Source organism: Coturnix japonica, chromosome 6 (assembly GCF_001577835.2).
Source record: "Coturnix japonica isolate 7356 chromosome 6, Coturnix japonica 2.1, whole genome shotgun sequence".
NCBI classification, from domain to species: Eukaryota; Metazoa; Chordata; class Aves; order Galliformes; family Phasianidae; genus Coturnix; species Coturnix japonica.
In genome coordinates this window covers 23,527,022-23,552,666 of record NC_029521.1, presented here as the reverse complement: position 1 = coordinate 23,552,666, position 25,645 = coordinate 23,527,022, and the positions used below count along the sequence as shown (strand labels likewise).

Below are 25,645 nucleotides of genomic sequence, written 5' to 3'. Positions count from 1 at the left end.
TCAGTGATCAGTTAGTATGGGTACCTATGAAGTGTGGCCATAGCTGTTTTTTATGGCAAAATTTGATCACATATATCTGTCATCCACCTCTCTAATTGGAACATAGTGGTGTTAAATTAGATCTAGAGAATTTAGAGTACATGATTCTTTGGTGTGGTTCTTCTTTTATGGTTGCAAATTACTGCTGTGGTAGCTTATTCCCAGTGGTTGTCTGTCTTGGACTCTTCTGTTGCATGACTGTTTCATAAATTTTACTTCTTTAATGTTAGGGTACAGAAGGCCATCGTAGATGAAGCTTCTGAGCCAAGTGTTCCAGGTAGCTTTGCTCAGACGGATCCTAAAGCTATCAACAAAGTGAAGAAAAAAGCTAGGAAAATTCTCCAGGAAATGGTAGCAAATGTGTCACCAGCTTTAATCAGGTAATAGAAATGGTTCATCTGTATTGTCAATGGGAAGAAGAACAGAGGAGGGAGCTTCGCTCTGTGTAGTATCAGCAGAGCTTATAATGTGTTATTCATAAATAATGAATAATTATTCATAAATAATAAGAAATTATTCATAAAAATCCCTTTTCTGATGTTAGCTGTTGAAACCGTAGATAATTTTCATTTTCAGATGCAGCAAAAGCCCTCCACATTTTCAAGGCATAAACCTAATTACATAATTAAATACAAACTTTTTTTTCCTGAAGCTAGGTGTGGTTCTAGTGCTTTACACCAATATTTTTTCTGATAACCCACTGAATATTATAGCTTGTAGTTATCAGCATTTTAGTCTTCTCTTACATATAATATTCTACTGTGATGTCTACTTTTAGTAATAAAATTGAATATTGTTTTGCCGCAAGATGAGATACATGCTGTCACTTAATGTGTTTATCCATCAGCTTAGTTATTCCTGTTGATTGTAAGTCCTCTTAACTTGCCCCATATGTTAAGCAGTCTCTGCAGTCTGAACAGCCTCTGCGGTTGATGCAACTTTTCAGCCTCCTGTAATTATGACAGAAATGTAGTAACTAATGTAGTAACACAGCTTTAGTTGATAGGCAAATACTTGTTAAGCAACTTGATTTCACAGTGAGCTTGTTTGAATGTGAAATAATGAAATTGTATGGCTTTATCTTCAGTCATATGGAAGCAGTGTAAAAATAAAGGTACCAATGAGTGAATGTCTTTGAGTTATGCTTGTTCTTTTCTTCAGGTTAACTGGCTGGGTGTTACTGAAGTTGTTTAACAGCTTTTTCTGGAATATTCAGGTCCACAGAGGTCAAATAGAAATGGTCAAAGCAGCAACAGAGGTAAGGGGGATGGGAAAGTAAGGCAGATATTTTGATGGGGTTTCATTTCCGTTGATGTTTACATTTATAGCACTTTCTGTTCTCAAGGTTCTCTTAGTCTATGATAGAATTGTGCAACCTTAAATACTATGTCAGCTCGGTTTTGTCTTTGCTTCAGGATCAAATTTTAACTGTAAGACTGCTTAATTATCTCATAACCTACATCCAGGGTTATTTCTTTTTCTATGCCAAGGCAAACAGTACTGAAAAATAGTGGGTGTGTTTAGGATTTTCAGAATTACTTTTGCCTTAATTTGGATTAGAAAACAAGAAATGAAGTGCCTTCTATGCTATCATATTATTGCCAGTCTTTAAATTCTCCCTGAAGTTGATTAAAAGTACCACTAAATCTATGGTTTTGTTTACATTCCATTGAATTTATTCTTTCTTTGCAGGATTTGTTTCTACAAAGACATGTTAGATAAATCAAAGAGAGAAAAAATCGTTGCCAGTATTTTCTTTAATCTTTTGAGTACAGTTTTTAAGAACCCCACTATTAGATTCTTTTTGTTGATGTCTTATGAAAAGAATTAGCAACACTTGGACACTAATTGGCCCCATCCCTTTAAACTTACTGATTGCTGTATCGCTACTATGAGATTGAAGATTATCAGTCATTGTTTCTCATAAGCAACCAACTGAAAACTGCGGTCCGTGGAAATAGAATTCACTAAAATGTTGGCATTATGACAGCTGAATGAAAACCAGAAGTAAAGAAAATGAATGCTGGCAACTGAAAAATACCGTTACTTCTGATAATAGGATGCTAGCAATTTCAATGATTGATTTTAAAAGAGGAGTAATATTCTACATTTCTAATCACCTGCCTTCTTGTTTTTCTTCTCTCCCTCCCATAGATGAATTTGCCTCTTATTTTCCTGCCTGTTCATAGATCTCACATTGATTACCTGCTCCTTACATTCATACTTTTCTGCCATAACATCAAAGCACCCTATATTGCTGCAGGGAATAACCTCAACATCCCCATCTTCAGGTAAAGTTAATAAGCTGCGTGGAACTTCTTATTATCTGAAAAAGACAAAAGTGAGCAGTGTCAGGTGTTTGTCAGGTGAGCAGTGTATCTCACAACCACATGTAAGGGAATGTCAGGATTATTGGGCACTTTAGTAGAACTTTTTGCTTCCTATTGCATTCTCAGAGAGAGACCATCACAGAATCCTTTAGAGAAAGTCTGCCAGAACCTAAGTGGGTCGAGGAATAATAATTTCTTGTAGGAGTCTTAAAGTGGGTAGGTGACTAAGGAAAAACTAATAAGTCAGTAATGTGTGAAACTCTTCTTATGAAGTTTAATGAACCAGCTATCGGGCAGTGACAGTACTGAGTGCATAATGGTTTGTGGGAAAGTACTCTAATTTGATCTGCGTTTAAATTGTATTGCTGAAGGGAATCAGAAGGTCTTTTATGTAGTTTTTGCCAGTGAGTGAGAGCTTGGGGATACTGATCTCTGAAGAGCTCCTGGATTTTGTGGAACATAACAAGGAAAGAAAGGGGAGTATCTTGGGTGTCTGGCGCCAGTAGGTGCCAAACGGACCTACTGGTCCATTATTATCCCGGTATGAAGGGATGTTCTCATGAGAACTTCTTGGTGCACTTTTGGATAAACCCAAGATCATGCAGATGGTGTTATAATGACAACTCCCCACTAAAAAGTGGGACTTGTCTACAGGCTCCTCTGTTAAAATGAACTAGCTGAGGTTAACCCGCAGCCAGGGCATATGTGCAGCACAATGCAGGCATGAAGGCCTACTCACATAAACTGTTCTTTGGGTCACTAACTCCCTGACTTACAGTGCTCAGGTTCACTACAGTGGATAAGTGGTCTGTTAATGTAGTGAAATGGAACGAGTCAGCATAGAGAAGCCTATTCATTAGAAATATCTATGCAGTCCCATAAAAGATTAATTCATTTATAATAACCTCAATTTCTGTTTTGCACTAGGAATTTTGCACTAAATGGGTAGTAGTTTCCTACAGACTGAAACCCATGAGTGTAACTGTTCTTGATTTCGTAGCACACTGATCCGCAAGCTGGGAGGATTTTTCATTCGTCGAAAGTTGGATCAGAGTCCTGATGGTCGTAAGGACTTGCTCTACAGAGCTTTGCTGTATGTGGTATGTATTTCTTGTCTTTGTGTCCATGGGTAGCACTTGAGTTTGGTGGCTGATGGGAGAGTGACTTCCATCGGTTCAGAGAAGGTTTTTAGTGCTTTCAATTTGTCTAGGGTTCATTCTACATAGACAGAATGCATTTTTGCATCAAGAATTGAATGCATGAGGTAAAAGAGAACTGAATGCCCAGTACCTTTGAGGATGAGGTTTTCACCTTGTGCAGTCTTTGTTTAAAGAACTGGAATTAAGATTTCTGTATTAGATTTAAGCCTTATTTATCTGGTTTCTTTTGTACCAGTGCATATCTACATCAGTTTTATTGACTTAATGGAGGTCTCTGTTTATCATGTGTTGTTACAGTTCTTTTTTGCAGTTGAGTAGATTAGCTCTATTTGCATCTTGGAGGATGAGATGTTCCTAGGAACCTGAAGAAGAGACATATGCAATTCAAATGAATCAACTGATGTTAGAGATATTCTTGAACCAATGGCTTTATACTGCTTGTATATTCATGCAAATTAAATAACAGTTTGGTCTGGATTTGTGTCAGGCATTCATTGTTGCTTATTATTCTAAGTATTCATGCCAAGTCATGCTCGTGGTCTTATAAAGGTATGGAAGAGAAAATGATTACTGATGAGGAACAATATGTTTCAAACATGAATTTAGCAGTCTATGAAGATATGTATTTTTTTCCTTCTTCTTCAATCTTTTCATGTTCAGCACATAGAAGAATTATTGAGACAGCAGCAGTTTTTAGAAATATTCTTGGAAGGCACACGGTCTCGAAGTGGAAAGACATCCGGTCCTAGAGCGGGTCTTTTATCTGTGGTAGTGGATGCTCTCTTCTCAAATGCTACTCCTGATGTTCTAATTATACCTGTGGGAATCTCCTACGATCGCATAATTGAAGGTCACTATAACAGTGAACAGCTGGTAAGGGCAATTGAACAGCCTGTTTTGCCTGGGGAATTTCTGTTGATGTGTGGGAGAGTCTGTTACACAGTTAAATTATGTGCTAGTAGTTCTCTGGTTCATGCACTTGCTGTTTGTGATGAAGAGTGTAAAGCTGCAAATCACAAAACCTCTCAGATGGAGGTTGCTGAAGAATGGGTACTACTTCTAAGTTTCAATTCATGACATATAAACATTTGAATGTATTATTTTTTGTATGGAAAAAGCAATAGCTCTCTAGACTTACTTTAAGTTAGAAAGCATATCAGAAGTTTTACCCTTGTGTCTGTTGAATCTATTGAATTTTATTTAAATTGGAAAAGAAAATAATAATAAAAAAAACAACCATTATGTTTTCCAGGGCAAGCCGAAGAAGAATGAAAGTCTTTGGGGTATTGCTAGAGGAGTCTTCAGAATGCTGCGGAAGAACTATGGGTGTGTCAGAGTAGATTTTGCACAACCATTTTCCTTAAAAGTAAGTTTGAAGATTTCTTATGAAGACTTGATATTTTTGCTATTTCAGCAGTGATGCACTTACACAGTGCTAACTGCCTTCACTTATAAATTTTTATGGATTTCTTTGCAGAATCTACTAGTATTACACTTAATCTATATGCGTTTCAGGAGTCTGTGTTCTGCAACAGTATAGCTTACTTTTAGTGTGACTTTAATAGGATTAACATGCTGTAACAACAACCTACAAGAACATTATTCAAATTAATTAGGCATTCTTCTTTCTGCCCTGCTTCTCTCAGAAAAGCAGTAGGTTGGAGAGCTTTAGAGGGTTCAATTACCGCAGCATGAAATTATTGTGACTGTCTGCACTGCATTATAATTAGTGTAGTAGGGAAAGATATTAATTCACTTACAAAGAAGGCGGCTTGGGTCACTTAAAGGCTATTCTTGGTTGAGAGCTAACAATTGCTCCTGGATCAGTATAAGGAAAAGAAGGTTATCTGCCCTCCTAATCTAGTGAAATGCTGATCTCTCTGTACCTTCCTAACAACCTCTGCCAGCTCTCATTTGTATGCATACTCATTCTTGTACAACAGAAATAAGTATGACTTAAATTTTATCAGTATGCCTTAACCAAGTGTTGCAGAAGCGTAACTGCATCATTTTAAAATTAACGTAGTTATATCGTGTTTTTCTAAGACAATGAGCTTTTAGGGTTAATTTTGAGCTTTTGCAGCTCTGCGAGTACAGAATTAGAACCAGAAGAGGAAGAGCTGGCTGTGAAAGTAGCTTTCCTGGGAGAACTTTTCCTGACCAGCAGGCCAAGTAGCTCTGTAGTTTCCCACATCAGTCTTCATAGGAACTGGAAGAACACAGTGTCCCAAAAGCACAGTAATGTAAATGCTAACCTGTAAGAAGAGGCTTCTGAGAAATTTGTAATTCAAGAATTTCAAGTATGTCGTACAGTGCCTACTTCCTGAGTGCTTTAATTTTATGGTGTCTTAAAGCTAGAGCCTCTGTAGTAATGTTTACCTATGGAAATGTTTCCTATCCCAGTGTTTAAATGAAGTACTGTGAAGCAATAATTATAATCTCTGTGTTGGTTCTAAATGGGTATTAGACTCAGCTCTCATTCATGCTAATGAAGGCAGTTCTCATTAATTTAATCATGGAGAAGCTGGTCTCAAAGGACTTGTTCCCAGCAAGATGCTGACAGTGATTATGCATTGTTTTTGTTACAGTGTTTTTCACCAAGTGTGGATTTCTTGCTCTAGAAAGTTTTCCATTTCATTAAAAGTGAACAAGCTCATGCAAGCTTGTTGCTTCCGTAACCTTATTACTGCTCTTTTTGTGTGAGCTGTTTTTAATCACAAATGCAGTTTTGAATTATTGCCTTTTTCATATTAACAATGTTATCAGTTAAACACAGAAGTAAGGTGGAAAAAAGTACAAAAAATAAGAATCCTTTTCTTAACAGGAATACGTGAACAGCCAAAGTCAAAAACCTGTGCCTGCTCCTCTTTCTCTTGAACAAGCTTTGTTACCAGCTATACTTCCATCGAGGTAAAGAGTTTTTTGGTTGCTTGGGAGGGGGAAGACACATTGGGCTTGGTTTTTCTTTCGTTAGTTTTTTCCCATCCTTTGTCTTTTTAGAATTCTCCAATATGTTTCAAGTGGTGCTTGAGCTCCCCGAGGATAATCTAATTGTGTGTAGACAAAGAAAATGTTAGATGTTTATAACTGTGCATTTTGTTCCAAGAGTTACATTCTTTCTGGAGTTTTTTCTTTCTAAATAAGTTCTAGGAGGCTTTTTTTTTTTTTTCTTTTATAAACTGTAGTGACCTCTGATGGTTTAATTTTAAACCTTAAGGAATAATTTGAAGGAAAAAATGACGCAGTGAAAAAGGAAGAGTATGTTATTAAAACACACAAATACTTCAGATGGATTTTTGTATGTATCCAAACCAAATAACTTCCTAATGAGGTCTTGAGAATATCCCTTGCTCAAGGAGATGACTCGTTCAGAAATGCAAAACTTTTCTTGTAGGAATAGACTTGTATTTGTTATAAAAATGTACATTTTTGTGGAGGCCTTTGCTTGGATTGTACAAATCCACGTGGACCTAGTGGAGACAACATCATTTATTTATCATGAGAAGGTCATAGGTCCATACAAAAGACCATTTCTGATTTATAGAGTGGCTGAGGTGAAAACTGCCTTCTAGGCTTCATCTTCTGTTTCATATTCATTAAAAACTGCTGTGGAGCGCAATGATGTAGTGGCAATATGAATAGCCATAGGAAAAGCCAAGTGTTATACATTGCTCTTTTTCTGTAGATGGTCTTTTATCTTGGATTATTGCTTAATGAGAAAAGTCGGTAGATATTCAGCGTTTTGTGGAGCCTGTTATGAATAACATTTTAGTGTCATTACCAGAACACATAACGTATTTTTGCACTGTAATTCAGTTAATGTATCTTAAAAAAAATCAATCCAAATGTCATAATGCAAGTTTTTGTTTTGTATTCAGACCTAATGATACTGTGGATGAAGGTACTGAGGCTTCACTGCCCAACTCCAGGGATATAACCAGTGAGCCCTACAGGAGAGAGCTGATAGCCAACTTGGCTGAGCATATTTTATTCAGTAAGTGCATCAGTATCACCATAGGCTCCCTATTTTGTTTTGCTTGTTGCTTGAACTAACTCGCTGTTTGATAGTGCAAACTCCCTGCATTCAGGTGGTTATTCCCTGACTTCAAATGCTTTCCTAACAGCTTTCACTCCTTTGCCTTCTATCTGTTTATGTTGGTAACTGTGAATTCATTGCACCAGTGTACTGAATTTGATGTACTTTGAAGTGCTTGAACTAATCGTTGTTGATACATTGATTTCTTATCACACCACAGAAAGAGCTATTATGGTGTCTTGCAGATGTAATTTGTGTTACATGCTCTCTGTCTGCATGGACCAGTGTTGCCCAGCTTATAGGCTGCATGGCATGTCAATTAGCATGTCTATGATTTGTGGTTTTAAGAGATGTATACAAAACAGTACTTGTAGCTTAGTAAATGCTTGGGCTTCACTCATGCTTCCTAGTTTGATTACATTAGTGTTTTACATGCCTACAAGACTTCAGAATTATGCCTGGTCACTATGGTATTTCTGTAGGGTTAATATATTGCTAGAAGGAGCTGAAGCATTAAGAGCTGAAATATGCCAGTACCTCATACTGATGCCAGTTGTTTTTTTTTATGTAGTGGCTAATATTTCACTTGTAAAGGTGTTCTAAGCTTCTCATTCTATTGAAGTGTCCCACAGTCACTTTGTCTTGTTTACCTCTAGCTGCTAACAAGTCCTGCGCTGTGATGTCTACCCACATTGTTGCCTGTTTGCTGCTGTACAGACATAGGCAGGTAAGGCTTCTGTGCTGCTTAAACTTCATGTGAAAATAAAATCCACGTGAAAATAGATTTTTAAATAAAAAATCTAATTTTACATTTTTTTGAAGAATACATGAATTTGGTTCATTCTATTAAAATCTCACTTTTGAGCCCTGACATTTAAAAACATTTATCATTGAATAGGGTAGCAGCTCTTCAATTAATTTTCAAATGAGTTTTGCTATTCCTTGATACCTGAATATTTTACCATGTTGGCAGGATGTTTCTAATGTTTAACTGCACCTTTTTGCATGGGGGCTTGGAAGATGTTTTCTCCTGTAAGCATGCTTTACATTTTGTCTGAATTTCCTTTCCCTCTAATTTGAAGTTTTTACTGCACATAAATTGAGAACACATTGAAAAATATTGATCAGGTTTGTAATTTTCCCAGTCACAGACTGCATCATTACTCCCATCAGTCCAATCTTTCCGATTTCCTAATGTGAAGGGATGAAAGAAGCACTATATTATGTGGTCTGAGTCTGTGTTGCAACAAAAACCCAACCAACCAACACACCAAGTAAATGCTTAAGGAAAAGCTTTTCCGCATGTGTCCGACAACTTGAAAAAAAAAATTCTTTTACTTACAGTATTTCCAGATAGTTGATATTTCCTTTTGTAGCAGAGGTAATGGAAGTATGACAACTCTAACATATCCTCTTAAAGAACAACTTACATTTCTGTTGTTGTGAAGCAGACAAAGAATCAATCAGAAACCTCACGTTCTCAGATAGGTGCAAGGCTTTAATTGTGTGTAATTCAGAAACCATGCTCTGTTTCAACAAAACCCATGTAAACAAGGCTTTATAATATGACTTGAAATTTGGATTGTTGAAAATCAGTATCTCTATATGTGTGCTCCTACATAAAGAATTTATTTACAATAAATTCTTCTATAAAAAGAATGTTATTTTGTGATTCTGTTTTTATTTCTAGGGTACTGATCTTTCCAGGTTGGTAGAAGATTTCTTCTCCATGAAGGAAGAGGTCTTAGCCCGTGACTTCGATTTGGGATTTTCAGGGAACTCAGATGATGTTGTCATGCATGCCATCCACTTGCTGGGGAACTGTGTAAATATCACAAACACTAGCCGAAACAACGAGTTCTTCATCACTCCCAGCACAACGATCCCTGCTGTCTTTGAACTCAATTTCTACAGCAATGGAATTCTTCATGTATTCATTAAAGAGGCAGTCATTGGTATGAGCTTGGGTTTACTATTGAATGACATTCTTATGACCTGTGAACTCAAAGTTTCTGCACAACCCTCCCAGTTTTTCTTACTGTTTACTAATGCTTATTTCTTCCCTCTCTGCCTAACCCTTTGGTTATTCTAAGAAAGACAATATTAAAATAAGATTGGTTTTTGTCTGGACTGTTTGATTTTCCTTTATTTTTCTTGGAAGTATTCTTGTATTGGTCACTACTGTAGGCAAGGTGCTGTCAGAGTTTTGAGCCAATGTGGCAGATGATAGGCTTTGTTTAGCAATTTCTTAATAAGATTTTGTTTCAACATGAGATAAATTGAACAGAAAAGCTGTAGTGGCAATTTCTGTCCTTATTTTTCTGTTGCAATTATGATGTTGGACTGCTTATAGGCATAAAAATAGACAAAAAGGAAGTTTTTAGGTTTTCTTTGTTGTCAGACACTTTGTGAAAGCTCTGCTAATGTTTGTTTCTGCTTTAGCCTGCAGTCTTCGTGCAGTTCAGAGTAAGAGGTTCAGAAATGGTACCAATGGTGCTTCTCCTAGTTTGATTAGTCAAGAGCACCTTGTCCGAAAAGCTGCCAGCTTGTGCTACTTGCTTTCTAATGAATTTACTGTATCTTTGGTAAGTAACTGCTCTAACTGTTCACTTATCAAAATTTTACTGCCTTTTTCTGCTTTTATTACTTTGAAGAGAATTAATGGTTTCTTTAATTGTCTTGATTCTGTTATGTTCACTGGTGATAATGGGAAGTAGGAAGTTGAAGGGCATTTGAAAAAATAAAGCATTCCCATTTGTTTCAAGGAAATGCCTTTGAATGAGTGTAGTTGCATCATAATAGCTCATCCAGAAGATGTGTGATCCAAGATAACATGAATTAACTTGTCTCTTTCCTGTTGCTGGATGGTTTAATTAGCAGAATAGGACACAATCACGTTTAGGGGTACATACTGGGTGCCTACTTCCTGCTCATGCAGCTGCTGAGTGAGTGAAAAACAGCACAAACCTGCAGCATTTCTACAAAGCTGACATTAGACATTCCTTGAGAAAGAAGGGCCAATCTCTGTAGCTTCCCACAAGTATAGGCTGGACCACTAAATGCCTTCTAGCAGATTTTGTCATTCTTAGATAGTGAGACCATCACAGCTATTACCTGCACTTCCCCAAAGCTATTTAAATATTTTCATTTAAACAGATTTAAGTCTTGGAGAGTACCAGACTCATACAAGTTTGCATGCGTGATTGAAACTACAGTGGAAACTAGGACTCCAGATTGTAAAGATAATTTTAATTTACACAGTTGTGCAAGAGTCCCGTGGTGCCACACCTGATACTTAGTGACAATTTTAAACACTGCTTGGCTTTGTTTTTTGTTTCGTTCCAGAATGTTAGATGTTGAAAGATGCTCTGTACACCTATAACTTTCAGTGCTGTCTGTTTTTTGTTCCATATGAGTACAAGCTGCTTAGAGATTCTAGAAATTCTTGAATTCTCAGATTTGCACACACATTTTTTTTTCCTGACTTCTGTGTTTTTTAAATGAAATATAAGGCAAGCTCACTTGGTTGGCAGAGTTCTTCAGTAATTTCATTGCTCTGGAGTTTGCTTTAAAAAAAAACCAAAACAACAAATATTTAATATTTGCTTCATTTATTTTCTACCAGTGTAGTAATGTTTCTTTTCCAAAAACATGGACAAATTTTAAATATCTTCTTTCACTGTAATATTTCATGTCTGTCTAACTACATGGATGCACAAACGCTTTGGGTGGTAAAAGATTAATGACTTGTTTAGAAGGGGTTCTACTGCTGTATCTAGAAAAAACATACAGAACAGGAAACTGCTGTTTCTATAATGGATTTGATATTTAATTATAGTTTGTTTAGTGCATTTCCTTTTATGCTTTGCAGCCTTGTCAGTTGGTATATCAAGTTTGCCATGAAGCAGTGGAAAGGCTGATACAATATGGTATTCTTCTGGTGGCTGAGGTAAGGTGATAGAGATACTGACTGTGCTATTTCTTGTACATGACTAACTGTAGGTAGTTTGTTGGTTGCTGGTCTTGTTCTAAATACATGTTGTTACTTAAGATGTGTAACAAACTAGTCCAGGCCTGATGCTACATGAGTTTTGCATTTATAAGCATCAGATATTTGGGTATGGTCAAACTTTGAGGCTACAAATGTTTGTAACGTCACTGTACCATTCAGTTAAACCTACTGAAGGTGACATACTGCCCTGTGAAATGGGAATTTAATTATTTTTTAAGCCCTTTGAATTTGTAGTACAGGTTCTCAGAAGTTTATTTTCTACTCTTCAAGAGCCTGTAGAACAGCTCTTTTTTTTGTGAAGTTTCAGTGGTGTGTTGGAGTTGCTGCATGGAGTTCGAGGCAGATAGTATTAAGAAACGCAGGGACCAGGAGGCAGCATTATACCTTTGCTTCCTGGAGTGGCAGACAGACCCTGGAGTCCAAGGAGAAGTGGCAAAAAGTCCCAGACTTTTAGTCTACATGCTTTAGGGCCTTTACTCCACTCTAATGCCTTTTGATGTGTTTCTATTTTTATTACATGTAGGTAATAGTTCCTTGATAGTTGTCCCAGATATTAACTTTCTCCTCCTTTGCTGTTACTACTGAGTGTTTTTTATCTGAGTGCTGATGTGTTATCATTGGTTTCGTGTGTAATGGTTATTAAATAAATCCAAAAATTAATGCTGCTCTGAGGATTAGGAACAAACCTGTATGTTCAGTGCCTGGGGACAGGTTGGGAGAACTGTTGTGAGTAGTAGCAGGTAAACACTTCTGACACATAAAGCATGTAACCTGTCTGAGCTTTTCTAAGTGTCATTTGCTGAATCTGGTACTTAAATGTTTGTATGTGGGATATTGATGACTTAAGTGGCACATAGATACCCACCTGTGCTGTATGGCACACAACAGTAATGCCACAGCTGAATACTTAAAAGGTAGATTCTCCATTCCTGAATTTCTTAGAGATGCTCTTTACCAACTTAATTCTGTTAAAAACATTGAGTGCCCATAATCTGTGCAAACACTATAAGCAGTGATTGTTTTACAACTTGGGACAGCTTGGAAATGTTTGTGGGTTTTTACAGTCTGATCTCTAAAAAGGATGGCTAATTTCTATACCTTTTGATGCTTTAAGTTTACCACTGACTTTAACACATCAGTAAATATCCTGATCAATTGAGCTTACTTGATCCAGGCTTTTTATTTCTTAATTGTTTTCCTGTGATGCTGGTGTTTGCTTCTAAAAATGAGATACAGTCCCAGCACATAGTATTCTCTTAAGTTTTTTCTTAAACTTATTTTCTAGCCTTTGCTTCCTATAGTATATAATATTTGGAATATTAGGCTTCTGTGACAAAGAAGTACTTCTTTTTGTCATAGTGTTATTATGGTAATAAGATGTCTACTATTCATTTGTTTTTAATCTCTCATGATTTATATTTCTAAATGGAATGATGGTGGGGAGGGTTTTTTCTCAGTGACTCAACATGGGTGACCTTTGCAAATCCTTCTGTTCAGCTACTTTGAGGAAAGTGAATAATAATGAGTGATGGATACTGATGTTTCCATTATTCTTCAGAGTGTGTTTTCAGTAGCTCTGAAATTTGTTTATAAAGATGTATTGCCAAAATTGGCTGTAACATCAGATATTCATCAGTCAGGTGGAGTATTTCTGTTGTACTTTTAATTACTGTGTGCCTGAACTTGTGACATACTTGCATTATTTCACAATAGAACTAAGTTACTGTTCAGGTAGATTGATGTCAATTCTTATTGCTTGTGCTTATTGTCTTGACAGATTGCTTTATTTTTTTTCTCCTTGACATGGAACTTTACAATGCTTTACAACTTTCCAAAGCACTTCATTAGTTAAAGATTTGACTGAAATTAAGGTTGTTCCTAAACAGAAGAAAAGCAAACAATGAACATTGTGAGGGGAAAAAAAGAGTTTGTGTTGAAAAATTCCACCATGGCACTATTGCTGCCATAGTGCACTTTTCTCAAAAGCCTGAAATATGCGCTTACCTAAGATACCTGCCTGTGTTTTAGATGAGTGTAAATCCATGCCCTGCTTGAAGGTGGATTACTGGTGGGATATTTGTAGGCTGAACTGGGCTGCTGCTTGTCAGGGTGATTAGCAGCAAGGAGTTACTGCGTCACAACAGGTAGAAGGGGCTTAAAGACTCAACCAAGATTTAAGCAGTTTGTGTCCTTTCTGATTGAAGCTGGCTTGTTATTTTCCAGCCTATATGTCATGTGTGGACAAGTAAGTTAACAGTTAAAAATATCAACTTGGGGCATTCTGCGTTAACTGAGATTTCAGATAATGTGATGCAGTGAAACATAATTAATATGTCCTTAGAGTAATACTAGCGCACAAAGGTTAGTGACATCCACATACAGACAGCATCTCAGATTTCTATCTTAATGCAATTGTAAATATTTTTTGGCAACTGCTGTTGTGAGGCTGTGACAACACTACAGCAGAGGTTTTCTCTTTGATTTGATAGGCAAGCTGCTGAAAAAAATGTTTTCTGCTTGTATGAACCCTGTCTGTAATTAAGTCTCACCTATTTTCATTAAATAATGATTAATGAAAGGACTGATTTTGTTGGATAAGATTATAAAGTAAATCAGTTCAGTTGCTTAGGTTTTATTTTATTTATTTACTTATATTGCCTCCTTATCATCTTCAAATTTAAGCAGGATGATCAGGAGGATGTTAGTCCCAGTCTCACAGAACAGCAGTGGAATAAAAAACTTCCTGAACCATTAACTTGGAGAAGTGATGAGGAAGATGAAGATAGTGATTTTGGAGAAGAACAAAGAGATTGCTACCTGAAGGTAATGTTATCCCAAGGCTAGTGACATTGAAGTCTGTTACCGGAGATACAAACTGTTTCACTGGTTCAGAAGGGATAATGATAAAACCTTCTCTTCCAATTAGTCTGTTCTGGTGTTAGTCTGTTGCATTTTATTGCAGTTGGTAAAGTACCTTTTTTCTCCTTGCCATGGGAAATGCAGCTAAAGAAACATCAAATAATCCAACAGGGGGGTGGAAAGGCAATGGTAGTGTCATGAAACCTGCTGAAGAGTTAAGTATCTTGGTTTCTAAATGTTTTATTCTTACTTAATAGATAGATCATGTTGATTCTATACTTTAACTAGTTTTCTCAGAGAACTGGTGCAAACCGGTTTAGGATATCTTGTTAACATTTGGAAATTTACTTCTATCTTTATCTTTAAGATAAAGGCTTCTGTTGGCTGCAGAACAATATAATGTCTTCAGTTTTATCTTGGGATGATAGTTATTACATCACTAATAATCTGGAGGAGGGAAAAGGGAGCACTGTCTCGTAGTACCTAATTTGCCCTCCCTGGTAAAATACTTTTTGCTATGCTTCCATGTTGCACTGTCCTGTGCGCTGCAGCATTTTGCTGTGTATTATGGTGTGGGTTGTTTCTCTTTTCTACTGTTCTCTCTTTCAAGTTCTCATTTTTCTTTCTTAGGTGAGTCAGTCTCCAGAGCACCAGCAGTACATCACTTTCCTGCAGAGGTTACTGGGACCTTTACTGGAGGCGTATAGCTCTGCTGTCATCTTCGTACACAATTTTAGTGGTCCTGTTTCAGAGTCTGAATACCTTCAAAAGTTACACAGGCATTTGATAAGCAGGACAGAGAAGAATGTTGCTGTGTATGGTATGTCAAACAGTTCGTCTTTGGAACTGTATTTGATTCTTTCTGTTCCTCCTGGCAGCAAGATAGCCCAAATATGGTTTCAGTTTGTTTACAGCTGTGTTTTCTTTCTTGCAGCTGAGAGTGCTACATACAGTCATGTGAAAAATGCAGTGAAAGTCTTTAAGGAAATTGGGGTAAGTGTTACATGATTGAAGTTAGAGACTGTTAATTTCATTTTAATAAGGAGCATTAAAATATATATGTGTATATATGTGTGTGTCTGTGTGTGTGTGTTCTGGCAATACATGAAACCTGTGCAAGGTCAGTTTAAAATCTGTGAATATATCCACATAAACATATTGTGTCTTCTGAGCATTTTGCTTTTCTTAAAGCTCAGGGCTGTAGGAAAAGAGCACGTGGTGCAGAACAGAGCAGTTCTTGTGCCTGAGAAAGACTGTCTAGGTGAAGGCCAGGGAACCAGTTGTTTTTATTGCCAGCTAATGAAGTTCTCTGTTCTGCTCTGTGTCTTTGGTGTACAGTGGTAGAACTCTGTTCTGCTTAATGAAAGCTAGTTTTGAAGGACTTCAAATCTTCAAAAAGTATTAGTTCTAGGACTTCATCTCAGTGCTGATTGATGTTCCATGTCCACCATGAGGATGCAGGTGTTCTTTACTTTTGTAGTAAAGGATCAGTTTTGGATACCGAGTGGGATTTAGGATTGCAATTTGAAAAAGCACCATTATTTGGGCAAAGTATTGCTAGACAGACATTTTGGTCTTTAAATAAGCTATCAATAGTTAGCGTGTAGGAAAACTTATGGTAAAAGTACCCACCATTTTATTTCTAGTCTATTCTGTGGCTGGGAATAAGGAACTAGGCAGCATCTGCTCAGAGCATTGCATCTGACTTCTGGTTTTCGAAGTGCATGCTTTTTCAATGTAGGCGCTTTTTGAGTGCCTCTTTGATCCCTTGCTGTTGATGTATTTGGATGTTTACTACACAACGTACTTATTTCTTAGTTGCTTTTTTAACGTGATTACTTGAATGTGATAATTATTATTTGTATTCATGCTGTGTTTCAGGTTTTCAATCAAACAAATCAAAAGAGGGACACTATTTTGGAACTTAGCACTACGTTCCTACCTCAGCGCAACAGGCAAAAACTACTGGAATTCATCATGAGCTTCATGGTATTATAGAACACATACAGCACCTTTTGTCCAGGGACATGAAGACAGGTTTTGAGACTGTATCAAATCCTGGGGACATTTGCTAGCCCTTCAATATTTAAGGTGCCACTGTCTGGGTAAGGCCTTCTCTGACTTGAAGTACTGGAAGACAAGTGCCTTCTTATGTATGCATCTATGGGTTTCTTACAGTTCCAATCCTGTTCTGATACTCAGAAGACACTTTGGATACAAGTGATTAAACATGTTGCAAAAAATTAGATCAACCATTAAAATTAGATTTAGAATGGAGAGTGAAGTTTTATCAGTGTTACCTTTTAAATAAGTTACTTTTAAAAATGGTAACAGATGCACAAATACAAATGTTTGTGATCTGTAGCTAACCCTGAGATCTTGAGTTTAGTGGCAACACAGTTTATAGCATCAAAAGTAACTTTCATTCAAATCCAGTTTTATTGTTTTTAAATAAAAGGTACCTAAAATCGTGTTTAGGCAGGATATATTCTTCATGGATAAAGCCATAGTTTTGCATCAATGCTAACATAAATGCCAAATTCTAATGTGAATAACAGTTACAAACATCCGAGAATAACGATCATGTAGCAGATGATTGTCTGAAATGTCAGCAGGCGCACCTTGCACTATGAGAGCTGTGTAGTGCAGTGGCAAATTGCACTGATCACTGCTGTCATGAAGAATGTCAGAGTAGCATTTTTGTTTTTATTATGGCATCTGTCCTTCAGGCAGATGGAAGTCGGGAGCCAGTTGCCTAACTGTGAATATCTTGTAAAATCTTAGGTTATTGTTTAATTGAGAAATGCTATTAAGATTTTATTTTTAATTAGTAGAGTCTCAGATCTTTTTTTAAGTGGAGTAAAAACTTGATTTGGTGAAATAATTTTTTAAGTTTGGCCCGAAATATTTCAGCAATAACTTCAATTATTATTTGGGAAACAGTGGTTCATATTCTGTTGCTGAGCAGATCTGAATTAGCGTTGAGTAGCCTTTGGAAACCCAGAAATATCATAAACAGTTTCCTCCCATCTCTGATTTAACTGACTTACAGGAAAAAAAAAATGCACAGAGAGAACTGAATATAGTAGAAAGCTGATGAATAATTCTGTCCCATGAAACAGGACTTTAGTCTTGCAATGTGATCATTTTGCATGGAGGACTTGCACTGTAGATTTCTCTTCATGTGAGAAGAGATTAGATTGCAAGCTGCAGTCCTGTTTTCTCAGTACAGCTGATCTAGTTGAAGCAATAACTTGGTGGCATATGAAACTGGTTGGCTTATGAAATGTGTTTTCCTCATGTAGATTGCTTTCTATGTGAGGGAAATCAATATTTCCATTACTGCCGTGTTTCACTTGATTTTCACATCATGGCCTTTTGAGCATAAAATCCCCCTAAAATTTATCACGTGAATCTCTGTTGCTTAACATAACTATGGAAAAGCATACTTGAATCCCAGCATTTGCACTGTTATGCCAGCACAAAACTGACGCACACATTTTGAGTTTGTGGCCAAGGAGCTTGCATTTGTACTGCACATTTATCAACAAGAATATTTCTGTAAATTTTTTATTAAATGCTAATAATATTTGAAATCTATGGATTATACTTTGTTAGCATTATACAATTAGCACTGTGAGACACATGTTCTGTCACTAAACCAGGTGCTGTACAACACTTAAAGAATTTCTGAACCAAAGCTACATTAATATGAATAGAAACTGACTGTAGAATTGCTTTTGTTTTTATGCACTCCTGCTGTCTCAGCAGGGTAGCGACTGGAAGGCACATCATTTCTTTTGTGAAGTCTACTAGCTTTGTTGAGAAGTTTCAGCTCATTCTAACTAATGTGCACTGTCCGTTAACCCAATGAATGCTCATACAATGGTTGTTGCTGATGGCTTCCATTTAGTCTTTTAAAAGACTAGGTGCTTCTAAATAACAAGGTCTCGTAGTTTACTACACTTCAGTACATGTGAAGTGTACTAACGGTGAAGATTGTAAATAAAAAGATTTTTACAAACGAAGCAATATGAAGCAAACAAAACTTGAGTCAATTTGTTAAGATTGTTCTGCCAACTGATGTATTAATTGCATTAACCCCAAGAGCACTGAGGTCACTGGAGTGTTCTGGCTTGGTGTTGCAACTAAACGTAACTTATGGTTTACCTTAAAAAGAAAGTTAAAAAAAAAAGGAAAAAAAATAAAACTGATTAACAAAAGTTGATGAGTGGATAGAGTACTATGCATGTGAATACACATTAATGAATACATTTAGTATGCAGAGGCAGGATACACCTCTAAGATTGGTTTTGTATGAAAAAAGCTGCACGTGAAAAATCATGTACTTGGAGTCATCTGCCACTGGAAGCCTTTGCTTTCTGCAGCAAGTGTGTATATGTGCAAGCATGTATATTATGACACACAACAACTATGCTTTTCCCTGAAAATAAAGCACAGAATAGACATTATCTGGCTGTAACAGTCAAAAACGAATTTTTGCACTGTATTTACACCTTCAGTATCTTCTGACTTTATTTACCTCTCATGTTTCCTTTGCTGATACAATACCAGGTTGAGTTAACCTTGGTAAAGTTAATCAGTAAAGAAGAAATGGCAGACTCTGAATTGCTACAAATATGTTTTAAGACTCTCCTCTTAACAAAGACTTACTCAAGCACCATCATTCTATGGGCATGTTAATCAGGTATGCAAGTCTTTTGGGGTCAGGGTCTTTTGTAATCTGTGAAATATAATCTTTCCATATGTATCCTATAGAACTTATATTTTAGAGCAATGGAAATATAGAATTCAATTTCCATGTTTCCACAACACCCCACCCCCCACCCCCAGTGCCCCGGGGATCATGAGCTTGTTAACATGTTACTCACAGTGTCCTGTAAGGCATTACCTGCCTTCACTTCGACAGCATAGGGCTTCTTTCACATACCTTTGGTTAGGGAGCATATACACACACTTGCCTTTACTTGGTCCCTGCTCTGCAATGAAGTATCAGAATCACGATTTTAAAGAACATTGAGCTGGAGGTGTTGTAAGATACTGTTGCTGTTTTGTTTCTGTGCTCATAAGCCTGGTACTGCTTCCTTGTGAATGTTACCACATTTTACTTGTTATGTGTGTCTATTGTAGAAGCACAGAGGTGTTCTGGAGTCATTTTAATAAATTAAACTGTTTGCTATTATAACATTTAGTATTTCTGGTGTGTTTTGTTTTCCTTCATTTTTTTTAATAACCTGCTAAAGAAATTATTTTGATAACTTTCTCCTGTTCCAGGGACTGAAATTAAACAATGAAAAGCTTTCATTAGAGACATGAGTGCAGATGGAAGCTTGAGACTGGGAGGAATCTCTACTACAGAGTATTTACTAGAACAGAAACATTTAACAAACTGGCTTAGATGACATCCTGATTTCTGAGTCATTATGTATTTGATCACAAAGCAGAGCTGCCATTTAGCTGCCTTTTTGCCATATTCTGGAGGATCCTTGAGTGATTTCCTTCCTTTTTAATGACTCTAAGAGTTCCATTTGCCTTGCAGAAGGGGTTGGGCTATTCATAAGACTGATTCTCCATTCATCCGGTGAGTTCAAGCTGACCTGGAGTGCAATAGGTCCCTTTCAGCAACTCTGACAGCATCTGGCAAATGTGAATCAATTGGAGTTGGGCTTTAATATAATAAAACCTTCACAGATGATCATTACTTAAATTGAGGAGGAGGGATGCTGTTTCACCCTTCAAGAGAAAAAAGTTGTAATCAAGTGATTCTTTAAGAGGCCTCTAGCAATGTTCACATGCAAGCAAAGTTCAATTAGTTGACAACTCAGGGCTGAGGTAGGAAACAGAAATTCAATTATAGTGAATAGCTTGAATAAAACCCAATTTTTATTGGTGATGACCTTATGTGTTATTCTTTGTGTAAATGTCTTCCTATTTCTCAGTCTTCTAAAGCCCCAAATGTCAGATAAAACACTTATCTCTTGTTTTTGCTTAATTCACTTTTCTTGTAATAAAAGCTTGTCAGGCTTATTTAGAAGGATCACTTGAAGAGAGCTCTCTGCTTTGTTCTCTCCTATGGTACACCAAGTTTTCAGCTGCCTTGTGTTTTCAAGGTAAGATCTGCATTGGTCTGAATTGCTTCTTGAAACATTTTATTTAAAATGTTTTATAGATTTTTCATTGCAGTTTGCATTTGTTACATGAGCAGCATCGCTGCAGAGACCATAAAGCCTGAAGAGACTTTTAGACTTTGTGTCATAATTATCAGCAGTAACAGAAACAAAAGCTAATTAATTAATTGTTGTAGGTATTAGTTGTATGTTTATGTATGCAGAGCAAAATTTCAATAAAATATGCATGGAATAATTGCTGTGAGTGATGTGCAGAGAGAAGCACTGAAACAGGTGGCCTGGGGAAGCTGGTTTATGTGGGGTCTGTGGCCTCTGTCCCTGTTGTGCTGTGATGGGAGGTGAGCAGGATGGACGGGTGAATGGTAACCTTTGCCTTTGAGCATCCCATTGGTTGTAAAATCCCCAGTGACTGGAAACTGGGCTAAACCTTGCACCTCACATTTTCACCATCCAGACTGTTCCTGGCAGGTTGCAATGACAAATTACAAATTAACTGTTAGCAGATTACAGTTTAACTTTGCCCCTGTTTTGAAAATGCTAAAGCCAAGTGGCATTTCCTGATTTACCACAACCTTGACTATTGTGTTGTCTCAGGACTTCAGAATCCACTGATTGTACCTACCTAAAGACAGCAGGGTCAATAATTGCCCCAGAATCAATGGCAGTGCTATTTCTACACCATGCATTTTCTCTAGGAGGCTTTCTAGGACCTCAGATAGGCACCGCAGCAGCCTCTTTGCATGAACTCTGTGCAGGGTGATGGCTGCCATGTAACATACTCACTATGGCCTGTTAACAGTTGTGAACTTATTCTCCACTGTCAAATCAGGCTCTGGAAGGGTTGACTGACTGGTTTTCTTCTTTACTTAAGCATTTCTGTGTGGCTGGAAAAATTTACAGGCTTGCCTTGTGGCTACACTAATACCTATGTATTGTGGCTATGCTCTGCTTCATTCAGCTGAAGCCTAATGTTAGCAGCAGTGTTAGGCATCTTCAATTGGACATCCTCTTGTCTCTGTAGGATGGAGAAGGACAATTTTAAGTACCACCTGTCAGAAAGCTGTTAAAAACCCTTTTTCAGTGTTGATTTTCCCACTTAATTAAATATATTTATCACAGTTCAGAACCTTTTGCTACAAACCTTTTCCTCTGGCCATTTATAACCTCTGTTTTCCACAGCTGTTGCTTCCTGTATGCCACAGGTTCAGACACTTGCAATCATTCCTTTGTCCGGGTGATCCTCATCTCATCCTTGCTTCTTAACAGCCACAGTTTAGATGAGCAATGCGGCTTCCCCATTACAACAGAAACCCTAAAATGTAAGAGCTCCTTTAAAATACCTTTGTTATTGATCTTTTTTTTTTTTTTTTCCTCTCTCTCTCTCTCTCTCTTATCAGCAAATCCTCTTTTCTTAGAAGTTAATGTGTTTCTAACACATTAACATTCTAATTTCTGAGTTTTGTTTTCTGCAGTCTGTGAATTAGGTCCTGCCATAGTTGGAAAGGTACATGTCATTGTGAAACCAATGCTTTCAGTACTAATTCCCTTACTTTCTCATTCTGATTTGAAACAAAGATGATGGTGAGGAGCCAGTAGTCACAGTAGAACAGGAACTGTATTGCTTACCAACCTCACTCTGAGCTCATGTTTCCTAAATCATTTTGTCCTGATCTCTCCCTCCCTACCAATCCTGAACACAAGCCTTCCTTCCATTCTTTCTTCAATAACTGCTTATTCTGTCCCTTTTTACCAGCACAGTTTCTCCAAGAATCTGGGAGATTTCTATTTCTGTACTTATCATTAACCCAAGTTGTAATTTAAGGAAATCTGAAGCAAGGAAGCATTGAAATATTAAAGCTTCCATTTGAGATTATACTCCAGAAAGTTAGGAGAGAGCAAATGCAGCACAGGAGGTTGGTTGTACTTTTTGCCTTGTAATTGGTTTATACAAAGTTATTCCCTTGTTGATACAGAATGCAGTAAAAATGAAAAATGTGGGAACCCATGGTACATGTCCTTAATAATTCAAAGCAAAATGCTAGATAAGGAATTGGAGCAGCTTGTCTATAATTTTCAATCATTAAAAAAAATCAGTCTGAGTGAGGCTGTCAGAAAATCCCTTATCTCATATTAAAGCCTCGCTTCTGCATTTATTCAGGAGTCAGATCTAAATGACACAGCAGGCTTGAGACGTTGCTATTGCAGTATCCTCGTGGGCTGCTGTAAACTCAGGATAAACTGGAAATTGGCTTTGGTACAGTAAGTCCTGGGTATGTGGGATCTCCTGGAGACAGCTGGAAACATGGTACCACAGTAGAGAAGCTTTGTGGTGTCATTTCGTAGAATCATAGAGCAGCCTGGGTTGGAAGGGGGCCTACAAGGATCTTAGAGTACAATTCATCACTTCATGCAGGACCACCCAAAATTCAAACCACATTATTGGGACCTTTAGGTTTGTTTGCTTGTTTAAGATGCCTAAGAAAACATATTTTCCCATTGTTTGTGGGGGTTTTTTTGTTTGTTCGTTTCTTGGGGTTTTTTGTTTGTTTTTGTTTTTGTTTGTTTGTTTTTTGTTTGTTTGTTTGTTTTGCATTCAGGCTGTACTTTATGAGGTGAGAATTGTCTCTCACTTGTGTCAGGGATACAATAAAATGAAATTAAAACCACACTTTTCAAAGGAGTTGTGCAGCTACCATTTCTGCCCATAGGTAGAAAAATTCCCACTGCCTGAAATACAAGGAGTTAAGGACTTTAACTCCCCCCAACATTTTTATCTTTCCTTTTATTTAGGGGGGTGTTTGGTTCTCAGGTAGTAAACAAGCAGGGATGAGGGCAGCTCCATCCTCAGAATGTCCAGCAGATGGTGGTGGAGCTTCATCAACAGCTATGCTTCCTGGGGATGGCCTGGACACTACCGCTGCCTTACCTCACTCCTCAGGCTCTCCATTAGAAACAAAGCATCATTTCCTTAGCTGCCAGATGCAGTATTTGCTTAACATGGAAAACACAGTTTGGAGCTGATTTCATCTGTTGCTGTGATAATTTTTATAGTCACAGAAGTCAGTCTGTCTTTGGCATCTGACACTAACAAAGCCTTGGAGTGGTGTTCATGGCACTTCAGGTGAGAATTAGCATTAGAAGAGACCTCTTCACTCTTCACTGCGACCTCCTAGTACACTTTCTGAGGGAGTAACAGCTGATTTTATGTACTGATGTCCTGACAGAGCTGTGGAACACAGGCGGTGAAGTTTGCGTGTGTTTTGTCAGACATCAGACTTGTTGCTGACAAATCCTGCCCTTCTCTGTCCCTACATGCTTCCAGTGTCCCAGCTTTTAGGGCTGTCACGTCTTGGTGCTGACTTGGGCAGCCCCTGGGAAGGGAAGCTGGAGGGGGTGGGGAGCAGTAATTAGCAAGGAGAGGACCAACAAGACCTGGTGATGTGCAGCTCACAGTTGGACCTGTGCATTGCCATGGAGGTGCTTTAACAATGAGGGGGAGCAAGGTGGTGGCTGCCAGCCCAGAAACCATCAACTCAATAGTGTGTGCTGAGCCTGTATCTGGCTCCCCACACCCCACACGATGATGGCTTTTATAGAAATATTGGCTTTGTTATTCTGTCCCTACACAGTCTGGGGTCAGAATTTGCTTCCTTTCTTCAAAACAACGAGGAATCAAACTCCTTTGTCATGAAGCTGTGGGTGAGAGGAGAAGCGAATGACACAAGACAAAGTCTGAAAGGATTTTTTTTCCACGTCGGAGTACCCGGCCGCTAATAGACAGCAATGCGGCCACTGGAGGGCAGCCTCGGAGCTCACGCTGCCCTGCATCTCGAGCTCCGAGCTCGCTCCGAGCTTGCCTTGCCAGGCGTTTCCAGCCTGGTATGGTTGAGCAGATAGAAGCGAACACAAACAACTTCGTTCCCTATAATTTTGCTCCGCATGGTAGATGAGACCTGCAAAAAAATGAAACATGCATGTTTTCCTATGGGTGATGATGTTCTTCTAACTGGTGCTTTTCTTTGCCAGCTGTAACTCATCCCTTCCAGCCTGGTGCCTCTCTGTTGTCACTGTGATGCCTACTGTGTCTTTTCAGTACTGCTCTGCAGCAGGGTGGGAAGATTTCCAGCTTCCTCCAGCGTCGGTTAAACAGTTTTTGATTTCTTTGCTGGCACCAGCAGCTGTTTGCAAGAACAAAGCATAGGTAGAAGCCAGACATCACTAAGAGGGCTCAAGAGCCTCAGCCTGCTCTGCTCAGGGCTGTGCTTGGCAGCTCTTCAGGCAGCTGGGATGTCTGTCTTTTTTTCCAGGCATTTTCAACCTACTTGCAGAAGCCAGAATAAATGCAGATGTAACGATGAGATGTGTTATCACTGCCACGTGGTTTGATCTGCTGGCTGCTTCAAGTTGTGTGGCTGAACAACACACACCAGGTGTCCGGAGGTGTGGGACTATGTATGATGAGGTGGTGATGGGAGGAGACAGGACACAAATTTACAGGCAATAATGCTTAATTGGTTCTGTGTTCACGGATTACCATCCTTTACAAGTATAAATAGTTTATTCTCTCTTCCTAAGTTCTTTGTTTTACTGGCTTCTGGGCACTGATTGTCTCCACGCAGCCCATAGGGGACAGAATTGCTGTAGGAAAACGCAAATAAATTCACTTGCATCTACAGAGAACTTGAAAAATTGTGAAGTGTTTTTGTAAAGCTTTTACATCATCATCCTTTTCAGCTGAGCATCCTAAATGCTTTATAAATATTAATTAAGTCTCACGTGGCTCCTCTGAATTACGTAAAGACAGAATTGCCTCATCCATCAGATGAGAGGATCCAGAAGCTGCTTAACAATTTGAAACAGCATCAAATGACAGCAGCTCAGTGAACAAAAACATAACACCCACCTGAAACTTCTGGGTTGGAGGAAAAATTGTGACACAATGCAACCATGGAATGTTGTAAAAGTTCAGCTGGTAGAGAGAATGTGGTAAAAACGTGCATTATTTCTCAGTGTCACTAATTAGCCTTATGTAGAAGTTTACATTAAGGGACCAGGCAAAC

At 38.0% G+C, this 25,645-nt stretch overlaps 1 protein-coding gene across 7 annotated transcripts in view; it reads left to right on the top strand.

Moving 5' to 3' along the window:
- Nucleotides 1–19,648, top strand: part of GPAM (glycerol-3-phosphate acyltransferase, mitochondrial) — a 49,536-nt gene extending 29,888 nt beyond the window's left edge. For 6 of the 7 annotated variants that reach the window (XM_032445328.1, XM_032445326.1, XM_032445327.1 and 3 more), the window contains exons 6-21: nt 270–419; nt 1,201–1,297; nt 2,194–2,330; nt 3,370–3,469; nt 4,190–4,402; nt 4,782–4,895; nt 6,354–6,439; nt 7,408–7,523; nt 8,222–8,292; nt 9,256–9,520; nt 10,008–10,150; nt 11,437–11,514; nt 14,260–14,400; nt 15,067–15,256; nt 15,371–15,429; nt 16,318–19,648. In XM_032445328.1, the coding sequence (XP_032301219.1) occupies nt 270–419; nt 1,201–1,297; nt 2,194–2,330; nt 3,370–3,469; nt 4,190–4,402; nt 4,782–4,895; nt 6,354–6,439; nt 7,408–7,523; nt 8,222–8,292; nt 9,256–9,520; nt 10,008–10,150; nt 11,437–11,514; nt 14,260–14,400; nt 15,067–15,256; nt 15,371–15,429; nt 16,318–16,434 (2,077 nt within the window). In that variant the 3' untranslated portion in view covers nt 16,435–19,648. The remainder of the gene's footprint in view (nt 1–269; nt 420–1,200; nt 1,298–2,193; nt 2,331–3,369; nt 3,470–4,189; nt 4,403–4,781; nt 4,896–6,353; nt 6,440–7,407; nt 7,524–8,221; nt 8,293–9,255; nt 9,521–10,007; nt 10,151–11,436; nt 11,515–14,259; nt 14,401–15,066; nt 15,257–15,370; nt 15,430–16,317) is intronic. The other variant, XM_015867384.2, reaches the window with a different exon arrangement.
- Nucleotides 19,649–25,645: the final 5,997 nt, after the last annotated feature.